Genomic DNA, 10,983 nt, shown 5'->3' on the forward strand with positions numbered 1-10,983 from the left:
TCATAATAATAAATAATTAAAAAACAATAAAAAATAAGAGATCAAGGAACCAATAAATAAAGCCCCTCCTCCCCTCAGTAAATGAGTAAATGTCCCCTCGCAGGACACGGTGAAGCTCCTGGGTGGCAGCGATGGCTGGAAGTGAGCCTGCCACCAACAGAGAGAGAGGGTGTAGCCTCTTGGCCCATATGACTGCACCTTCTTTGCCAAAAAAGCAACATTTCTTTCTGAAGACCGCGTACATGTTTACAAGGCAGCTGCCCACAGGAATGCTGGCATGACTGATCACTCCACGGGCTGACCTGCTGCTACAACAGCCTTCTCCCCCCGATGCTGTGAGGACTAGGGAGCTGCTACCAGCAGCATTTTCTTTTCAGCACTTGCAAAGCGTTACACTCGCCTCAAAAGAAAAGGTGAGTCCAAAGACCTCAAACTTACGCCTTTTCCGTCTTGAAAGATTTGTCACACGCCGGGCAGTACAGCCCCTCGTAAAGCTCCATGCCGTCGGCCTCGTCGCTGTCCTTCCCTGCAGGACAGAGGTCGCAGTAAGAAGCCTGTGCCACTCGAATACAGACCCACAACCTGCTAACAAAACGTTTCCTTCCTTACCAAGGAAAACAATGACGTTGCAGGATTCGAGCTGACCCTTTAAAAGCAACACTAAATTGTAAGAGATGAAAAGTCCCTTTAACTTTCTATTTCTCTTTGTAAGTCTACTCAAAAGACAAAAAATTCTCAGAACCCTGGGAGTGAGCAAAGTTCAGAAAATCAGAGGTCCATAGTTCTACCAGAAAGCAACTTTTTCAACAAGGTGTTTGTAACTTACCTCTTGAGCAAGATTTGGAACAAACACATTTATATAACTGTAATCTATTCTTAGATGCTTAAATAAACTTAGCTCACAACATTCTGTCATTATTGGACAAGTCCTAAAATAGCATACTACATGTAAACTTTAACAGTGTCTCTACAGACTATTTTTTATAAGCCTGAAGATTTATTACACTGGAATAATTACTACCGATACAGTCCAAAAATCCAAGCAATTAAAAAGTGCAATGAAGTCTTTGCACAATACCATCTTCTATCTTTACAGGAAATAATATTAAAAGTGATGTTAATATGGTTTTGAAGGACAGTCTCATTAATATCATAAATGATCAGAATACATGCAAAGTTCAGCATATGGTATTACTGTCTAATTATGGGTACACTTTCAAGATATCATGTACATGAAATAAGCTTTGATTAATCAGAGTTAATAAAGAATGCTGGATTTGAAGCCAAATTTGGATTTAAAATGGACATATACACCCATGCATATGCCACAGCTTCTGTCTTAGTTTCTTCTTTAGGAAAATGCAGCCAATTATATGAGCAAAACCTACATTTAAGGGCTATTGTGGGAGGGTCAAGCAGCAAAATGATGTATGTGAAAGCATGTTATAAATTATTTAACTCTACGTAATTATACCACCTCACATTTGTAGAGTATTTATAATTTCCCAAACACACATTTACGTCTTATTTATTAATAAAACATTCCATTTCCTAGTCATTTTGATTAATTAAAAGTTGGTCATTTATCACTTGGTCTATTAGTCTGAAAAAGCACACCTGTAGGTATGTCAGTGCACCAAGCGCCTTCTATGAAGTCAGAAATGAAAGGAAGAATCTACCACGTATACACACCACACAGGCTCCTACACAACATCAGCTTTTCTGGAAAGAGCTGCTATGAAAACGTGACCTACTACTTAACTGCATTTTTTAAAATAACCAGTCTGCGGTCACGTCACACCTGTCAGCATGTCCACTTATTTATCAAAATACTGGAGGCCCGATGCACAAAATTCGTGCAAGAGTAGGCCTTCCTTCCCCGGCTGCTGGCACCGGCTTCCCTCACAGCCCTGACTTTGTCCGGAAGGTCTTCCAGAAGGACGTCCAGTCTAATTAGCATTGTGCTTTTATAGATGTATACGGCCAGAAGCACAAATTGTTTAAAACATGGTCAGAAAAGAGTTTACCAGAATTAGCCGGCTTCAATAGACAACCTTTCCTTGGTCCATACAGTACTGTTTTTCATGTTAATTATCTGTCACACTTAAAAACTGGGAGATGTCACATAAAAATCCAAAGTCCCAGCTTCACTTAGACCAAACAGATGTGAAAACTCTGGCAACAGCCGCTGGAACGGGTGCCCCAGGTTCTCCTCCCTCCACGCTCCCATTCCACCGTCTTATCCCTTCCCCGGCCCCTGTGAGCACCCGAGTGCATCCTGTGCACAGAAACATGACTTCCCAGCGTCCCAGGGAGTGCAGTTACCATCCTGTCCGTCTCTGGGCTCGTGCTCCTCCCCTTCGTCTTCCTCGGAGCCGTCACCAAACTCCTTCTCGTACCGCGCCTCCATCTCCCGCAGTGCCTTCTCCAGGTCGGCCAGCGCCATCCAGCTCTGCTCCTTGTACTGCTCGGCCAGTCTAGACACAAACAGCACAGGCACAGTCTCTGCACTGCGCTCCCGACCCTTCAGGCTCCGAGTCCATCCCCAGAGAGCGTCCTACCACCCCCACCCCACCCCCACGCTGTCAGCGCTCACTAACTTCACACCTGCACCAGCTAAAGGGCAAAGTCACTGGAAAACTGTTAGCTGTCCTGGTTGATTTTAATTGCGCGACTAGATAATGGGTTTTGAAACATATAACTCTTAGCAACTCATTAAATGGTTTCAAGTGATGTTAAGTTGTAAGTGCTAATTTTCAAAAGATGAGGGGTGAGGTAGGACGAATTTTTAAGAAGTCGTTTTTTTAGAGAATGCTGTAATGCTCTGGACACAATGCTTTTACAGTAACTCAAAAACAACAACCCTTTAAAGGCACTAGAAGAGACTAGATAGCTGAGAGTACACCGACTAAGAGGCAGTGCTGGGCGGCGGTTAAAAGCAAGGCCCTGGGCTGACTCCCGGGGTCCAACCCCGCCTCTGCGATTCGCTGGCCGTGCGACCTTGGCCTGTCCACCTCGCACCTGCAAAGGAACGAGGATACAAACCAGCACTTGTTCCCAGAACCACTGGGAGAAAAGCCCGGAGCGGGGCCGTGTGCAGAGCGAGAGCTCGGGGGCCTTAGTTACTATTAACTTCCACAGGCGCTGGGAAGGTCTCAGGTATAAAGGCCTCGGAAGGACAACATCCAATTCAAACACCTTCTCACAGATGAAAAACCACTGTGCCACGTCAAGATTTAAAAGGTGAAGCCAAGATGCCTCAACGGGATGTGGAGGCACCTCCTGCTGTGGCCCTGGGCCCCACAATGGCCCCGCACGGCCAGGCCCCCCCAGCACCAGGCCCCGGGCACGTACTTGGCCTGCTTCAGCTTCTGCTGCCGCCGCATCTCCTCGGCTTTGCGGGCCTTCTCGGCGTTCTGCTCCTCCACCAGCCGGCGATGCGCCTGCACCCGCTTGTCTCTCTTCCGAATGAAAGCCACCAGCTGGCGGACAAGCTCGTTCTTCTCCTTCCTCGCCTTGTCGCGAGTCTTCTTGTTTTCTTTCTCCATGGCGCGTTTCTCCCAGCGGTTGGAAGCCTGTCGGGTGTCATATTCCTCTTTCCAAGCGAAGCTCCTCTGCGTGCAGAAGCTCTGCCAGTAGGCGTAGAAAGGGTGGACCACCTGGCGACAGAGAAAACAGGCAAAATGCTCGCCTCGGTGTAGACTGGTTCCGGTCAGGCAGCAACGCTAGTGATGCAGAACATCTTTCCTATTTAAAACATTGCTATTAATCAAAGGAGAAGACAATCGTCCTAAGGCTTTCACAAAATCAATCACTATTCAGCATGAATTTAATGAGGAAATGAATGGGATGGAACCACAGTCAATTAGGAGGGAAAGGTCAAGAAAAGGGGAGGCTGCTGGGAAGAGAAAGGAAGCAAGTCACAGGATAGGAGGGGGAACTAGGGTCCATTTTTACAAATAAAGAACCAGGATGTGCGACGCACTGATCCACGCTAAGCGTACAACAGCCGTGCACACTCCTCACCGTGTCATAGTCGCTCTGGGAGTCCCCGAAGGTCGGGAAGTCCTCCGCATCCTCCTCCAGCACGGATTCCAGCTCTTCCTTCGCAATCATTTCAAACACATTCCGATACACCGCGTAAAAGCCCTAAAGCAGGCGACAGGAACACACATTCCCACTTCATAGTCTAATCACAGAGTGAGATTTTAAAATGCAACGTGAAAAACTTTACTGTTGAAGGATTACAACCCCAAACTCTGTCCCTGTAAGTACATCTACATTCCAATGGGAGGTTTTTAATACGCGGGGACTTTAAATATGAAGCAATGGTGGCTTTTTGTTTGTTTTCAGAAAGAACAGTTTCACTTTCGATTATAGAATTCTCTGCATTTCAGAGTCTCACTTAAGTGCTTGGTAAGAAATGGTAAGGGAGTCCACGCCTTACCTTCTCATCATCTCCATAGCCAGAGTAGCAGGTGACGGTGAAGAAGTGAAGCAAGTCTAAGCTGTCATCCTGATATTCCCCATCAAGCCCACCTTTGAGCAGAGCCTCTCGATGATTATCATACCTGAGCAGACGAAGAAATGAGCAGCGTCAGGGAAGGCGAAATGCATAAGAATTCAAAAGGACTTCTGACTCGGAAACAGCCAGAATGCTATTGCAGTCCATTTTAATGTGCCCAACCCACAACTAAAGAATTTTAAGAAAAAAATATCAACATGAAAAGACAATCTATCGTAAAATTGCTGATTAAAACTCTGGCTAGCCCACTACCGGCATGTACAGCACTAGCCCATGGGAACCAGGGACTGTCATGCGCCAGGGAATCTCCACGCCACTCCCCACAGGTGGCTGCAATCCCAGGAAAGAAACATTCCTGAGCAGGACGGGGTGGACATAATCTCGTCCACAGACTACTTACACACGTGGGATCTGAGAATTTAGCAGCATGAACCGAAATCACTCTTGCTATGTCTACGTAAACAATAGAATAGCTTCATGCACATGCAATTACCCACAGAACAACTCCGTAAAGTTTGCTAACAGGAAGCTGAGGCTCAGGGACATTAAACAGCTTGTTGTCCACAATCATAAAGCCTGTCAGCAGCAAAGCTAGACGTCAGAGCCAGGTCGAGCACTGGGAGGACTCAGAGGGCAGTGCTGCCTGCACACAGCAGCAGAGGGAGGAGAAACATGTAGGCCTCTCTCTGTGATTTCCATGTAAAAGGCGATTTTATAGGAACTTCCTTTACAGCCTTTCTCTCTGGAGGCCAGCCGTGGGCACACTGACCCCGAGGACAGGCACGGAGCATGCGCACCACCCGGGCTGCGGATGAGCAGCAGGTCCTGCAGTTATAACAGGCTCAACACCTATCCCTCTGCAGCAAAAGTCCCAACACAGACACTGTTCGGAAATGATATTCAATGACCAGGCCATCGTTAACAAAAGATGTAGAAGCTTAACTCAATTTCTTCATAGAGTGTAATCGTAGGGAAAATATTACAATTCTTGTATTAAAACACTGTACCTGTGTGTTAAAAAAACAAAACACTCTGATTTTATTTATTTTAAACTAGAGGCCTGGTGCACAAAAATTTGTGCAATCGGGTGGTGGTGGGGGGGGGAGGTTCCTCAGCCCGGCCTGTGTCCTCTTGCAGTCTGGGACCCCTCAGGGGATGACCATCTGCTGGCTTAGACCCGCTCCCCAGGGGATTGGGTCTTAGATGGCAATCAGACATCCCTCTGGCAGCCCGGGATGTCCACTTGTCAGCGGGGAGCAGGCCTAAACTGCAGTCGGACATCCTTAGTGCTGCTGAGGAGGCAGGAGAGGCTCCCACCACCACCGCTGTACTGGCAGCCATCAGCCTGGCTTGTGGCTGAGCAGAGCTCCCCCATCTGGGAGTGCACTGACCACCAGAGGGCAGTTCCTATATTGAGCGTCTGCCCCCTGGTGGTCAGTCCACTTGTCAGCGGGGAGCAGGCCTAAACTGCAGTCGGACATCCTTAGTGCTGCTGAGGAGGCAGGAGAGGCTCCCACCACCACCGCTGTACTGGCAGCCATCAGCCTGGCTTGTGGCTGAGCAGAGCTCCCCCATCTGGGAGTGCACTGACCACCAGAGGGCAGTTCCTATATTGAGCGTCTGCCCCCTGGTGGTCAGTGTGTGTCATAGTGACCAGTCACATGAGGCTCGGCTCCAGCTCTGAGACTTCGGCTGCTGAAAGCAGGTTTCTGCGTTTGTTTGGGTTCTATAATTGTAACACTGTTGCGGTCCTGGTGGCTCCAGCTCTGACAGCTGAAAGCAGGTTTCTGGGGATTGTTTAGGTTCTATAATTGCAACATAGTTACTTAGAGTGGAAGCTCAGAGGCCGGCAAGCAAGCCTCCTGTTCGTTTCAGCTGCCTGGCTGCCGGCCGCCATTTGGTTGGCAGTTAATTTGCATATCTCGCTGATTAGCCCATGGGAAGGGTAGCGAAGTTACGGTTAATCACCATGTTTCTCTATTATTAGATAGGATGATGAGAGAGAGTTGTTGTCCCACATATTTCTGCATTCACTGGTTTATTTCTGCATGTGCCCTGACTGGGGATCAAACCCACAACCTTGGTGTATCAGGATGATGCTTCAACTTACTGAGCAACCTAGCCAGGGCTGTATCTGTTTTTGAAAGACAAGTCAGCATGCTTCCTTGTCTGACATCAGAAAACTGTCATACACCAAAGAGACCCCATTTAATGAGAAGTCACTTCATATATCAAAGTTAGAACTATCTCAACTGCCACGCTTTCTGCATCAGGAGCTATAAAATCAGACAGATGGAGTAGGAATTCCCTCCTACTCAAATACTGCATTTTATATGAGTAGGTGACAGAAGTCTCAGAACACACCAAAAACCACTGATGATTTAAATGTTTTAAAAACCCTCTATTGACAATTCTTCCCAACAACATACACAAGGACGAGAGGGACAGCGTGCTGCTCACCATGCTCTTTCCTGAGGGTCACTCAACACGTCATAGGCTGCTTGGATTAATTTAAATTGTTCAGCTGCTTCTGCGGCGTTATCCAGATTTTTATCTGTGAAAATAAAGTCACAGAAATTCAGTCATCAAAAAAGTCGGACAAAATCTAAAGGGAGTTCACCCATCACAAAGGCCAGAAACAATTGAGGAGTGTGCAAAACAAAGGAAAACCAGGAAAAGGCAGAGATACGGGACGATGGTTAATAATCAGAACCTAAGTGTCTACTCGAGTAGAAAGCTCAGGCTTCCCTACGCCTGGTGCCTCCCCCACACTCACCCTGAGCCCTCACCCTGGGTCCACAGATGGAAAACCCTGAGTAGCGTGCACCTTCTTTTTAGGAGAAACGAAATATATGTATATAATTGGTTAGGAAGAACTGCTATTATTTAGTGCTAGGTTATACTTTCTGTTCGCAGCCTGTTTGTCTTCCTTATTAACATATACAAAAATAAAGTTTTAATTAGCTATACTATTCTTCTTAGCTGTGTTTCCTTAACCATGGAATTCAGAAAGCAACTTTGCCTCAAGATGGCAGCCACCTTCCAAGACAACCCCACCTCCTGGCATCACACCGTGCGGTCCCCAGGGGTGGTGTGTCTGGCCGACAGCAGGCAGCAGTGTGAGCAGTGACATGGGGGACGGCACGGTATAGCGCTTCTGAGATGTTCTGATGAAAGACAGCAGTTTCCATCGTGAGCTCTCACTCCCTCTGGGCTCGCTGCCATGGCATGACGACACCCAGGTGGCGATGGAGAAGCCACGCAGTGAGAATGGAGGCCTCTGGCCGTGGCCAGCAGCGACTGAGGCCTGCCAACACCACGTGAGTGAGCTTGAAAACAGGTGTCCCAGACAGTGAAGACACAGCCTCTTAAGAAACCCTGAGCCATAACCACCCAGCTAAGCTGTTCCCAGGCTCTGATCCTCAGAAGCTGTGTGAGTCCATCTGATGAATGTTTGCAGTGTTTGTTGTTTTAAGCCCTGAGTTTCTGGTAGTTTGTTACACAGCAATAGATAACTAATATGCTCAGAAAGTAAACTATTTGAATCCACTGCAGAGCACACCAGAACTCTTTAAGCTATAGCTCCATAGTTGCCCTCTAAGAGGCGAGAGGAAAATATGACAGATGTGTATTCCCTACAATAGTCTGGCAGCCTTAGAGCAAGGCATCCTGCCTCCTCCTCTCAGGTACCATCACGCGGATCCCAGGTGGTTGGTTGTCTGCTCAACAACTAACAGTGACAACACTGTCTCAAGGCAGCAGTTGGCCATGGCTCTTTTTGCTAAGATGCTTTAGCACAAAAAGCTTTCAATATTATTTTAAAGCTAGAGTCCCGGTGCATGAGTTTGTGCATGGGTGGAGTCCCTCAGCATGGCCAGTGATTGGGGCCCATTGGGGCCGTCTCGCACAGTCCCGGTCAGGGCCCCTCAGGGCCAACCAGCTGGCGGAGAGGCACCAAGGGAGATTGGCCAGCCACAAGAGATTGGCTGTGGGAGTGCACTGACCACCAGGGGGCAGCTCCTGCATTGAGTGTCTGCCCCCTGGTGGTCAGCATATGTCATAGCTACTGGCTGGTCATAAAGTTCGCTTAGGCTTTTATATATATAGATCATGGTCCCTTAGAACTGAAAGGAGGACAAAAGTCCCCATCCCTGTTTGTGAGCATACAATGCAAGTTTAAATCCATGTCCACAGTGCAAGCCCATCTGAGGCAATCAACATCTCTTTGGGGCTACAATGCTTACACTTGGGGCAAGGACACAAGCTGTATGGTCAGGAGGATGGAGCAAGTCTGTGAACGTTTCATCAAGCAGCTGGAGCTATCAAGATGGGCCACCTCTGGATTCGTTGATATGTGAGATTAATCAATGGCTCTGGTTTAGCCACTGTAGGCAGCCTCCTGTCACCTGCAGCAAAACACAAGCCTGATATGCCTTGAGGGTGAGAGTCCAGCTAAAAATAGTCATGCTTTCCAAGTCTTCCTCAAATCACTAATAAGAATCTTGTCAGATAAGTAAAAAGCACAGTTGAGATGGAGGCTGAATGGCAGAAAACGGCAGCAAAACAAAGCAGGTGACTGCTTGGGAGTGGAGGTGGGTGGCTCTTCTTCACCTTTTAATCAGCACTGCACTGGGTTGTCCTGCTTCTTCCCACTCCCTTCTCGCCTCCCCCAAAGAAGTTTGAAGAAAGCTAAAGCGTTTAAATGCATAAAACCCACTAATGTACCACCTGAAAATAAGATCTAATCTCTCACTGAAGCATCTTTCTTAAATAATTTTTTTCAATCTGTCATAATCCTTTTTATTTCCGTTAAACATACCTGACCTGGTTGACTAGCAGGTTGAGCTGCGATCCAAAAGCATGAGCGCAAGAAGTTAAAAAGCACTTATTTAAAAAATGGAAAGCCCACGTGATGTATTATTCACCAAGTGCAAAAAGCCACAGGCATTGCGAACCCAGCCATCACGGTTTAAAAGGCATTCATTCTCACATCATTCTCTGTGCTATTCTCTTCACCCACTATGCTCTTTTCCACTCCCTTCCAAGCCTTTATACAGTGCCTTCTGGAAAATTCCATGGATCGTGCCTTAAGCCAGGCTCCCTGAGAAGGCTGCTTGCTTCCCTCAGACTCCTTCAGCCACACCCTTCACGGGGCAGGTTGTGCGAGATCTGGCGTCCCTCACTCACGGGAAGACAAACTAGCATTGCTTCCTGATCCATTCATTGGCCATCCCTTCTTCCCCTCCTGTCTGCTCCCCTCCCAACCACTGCGCTTACCACTGAGAATCCTGGCACCTGGCTCAGCTTCCACCCCAGGTCCTGGTGGTCATCCTGAGGACTTACTGTCCCTTGACCTCCAGTCTTGCCGGCTCCAACCTACTGTCCCCACGACAGCCAGCAAGATACTTGAAAAACGCAAACCTACCATCTCGCCCCTGCTCCCGGCACTTCACTGGCTTCCCAACGCTCTCAGGTTAAAATCCAATCCCTAGTCCAGTCCCCCACGCCTTCAGGACTGGCCCGACTCCCCTGGCCGTCCTGGACTCGGCCATGCTGGCCTTCTCCTGCCCCCATCCACCTGTCTTCTCTGTATTCCCGAGTTAGGTCTCCACGGAGATGTCCATTCTAGGGAGGCCCATCTCCCACAAATACCAAAACCCAGTCCGGGTCGGTACCTGTGCTCAGGGGCACCTGTTATTTGCCTTCAGTGTCCTCCCAACGACGGCATGGGCCAGCAGGGCAGGGACCACTCCTGTCTCCACCCACTGAGCCAAACCAACCCATGTGTTCGGACTTCGGTCCAGCTGTCCACCGGGCCACGTGTGTCCACCGCGTGCTCTTCCCCATTCGGTTCAGCTCACCCTTCCCACTTGCATCCTCGGGGACCCAGGCTTCTGCCAAGGGGAAGCCTCACAGCCCCTCAGGACCCAGGGGGCTCCCTCGCCTCCTGCATTCCGGGGGGCGGGGGGGTCACCGGTTCTTCTATCAATCCAATGACCAACTCCTGCGCTGTGCTGTTCTGCTTGCCCCGCGTGTGAGGCATGTTTTCCCAGCCAAGACGGAGGCATTTCAGAACCCAGTGACTTGCCCATCCCGGAGGCTAGAAACGTGCTTATTGATCAGTGCCCAAAGGAAAGCCCCTTATCAGCCTGGAGATGCCGAGATCCCACTCCTGCCCGAGCTCCCCGGGCTGGGAGATCACGCGGCCACACCGTCACCCTGGCCGGGGCTACGGCACGAAAACCACGCCAGTGAAGACACTTCTGGGTCAGATACAAACTTCACGGGCAGAGGGGTCCTCGCCTCTGCCTTGATTTCAAGGGGACGGGAGCCATCGTTACACTCAGTGGCAGGGACTCCGGGACCAGTTCAGGGAGGAGGGAAGCACGAGGAACCGGGGCGCAGGGGACTCGGGGGTCCGGGGTCCGCGAGGCGCTGGGGGGAGCCAGCGAAGTCCC

The 10,983-nt window shown here is 49.0% G+C and overlaps 1 protein-coding gene across 1 annotated transcript in view; it reads right to left on the reverse strand.

Moving 5' to 3' along the window:
- DNAJC21 (DnaJ heat shock protein family (Hsp40) member C21) overlaps positions 1 to 7,716 on the reverse strand; it is a 14,972-nt gene extending 7,256 nt beyond the window's left edge. The window contains exons 1-7 of the mRNA XM_006761796.2: positions 7,671 to 7,716; positions 6,986 to 7,079; positions 4,448 to 4,571; positions 4,027 to 4,149; positions 3,355 to 3,659; positions 2,326 to 2,477; positions 439 to 526 (exon numbers count right to left, since the gene is read on the reverse strand). Of these exons, the coding sequence (XP_006761859.1) occupies positions 439 to 526; positions 2,326 to 2,477; positions 3,355 to 3,659; positions 4,027 to 4,149; positions 4,448 to 4,571; positions 6,986 to 7,079; positions 7,671 to 7,716 (932 nt within the window). The remainder of the gene's footprint in view (positions 1 to 438; positions 527 to 2,325; positions 2,478 to 3,354; positions 3,660 to 4,026; positions 4,150 to 4,447; positions 4,572 to 6,985; positions 7,080 to 7,670) is intronic.
- Positions 7,717 to 10,983: the final 3,267 nt, after the last annotated feature.

The sequence above is a fragment of the Myotis davidii genome, unplaced genomic scaffold (genome assembly GCF_000327345.1).
Source record: "Myotis davidii unplaced genomic scaffold, ASM32734v1 scaffold496, whole genome shotgun sequence".
In the NCBI taxonomy this organism is placed as follows: domain Eukaryota; kingdom Metazoa; phylum Chordata; class Mammalia; order Chiroptera; family Vespertilionidae; genus Myotis; species Myotis davidii.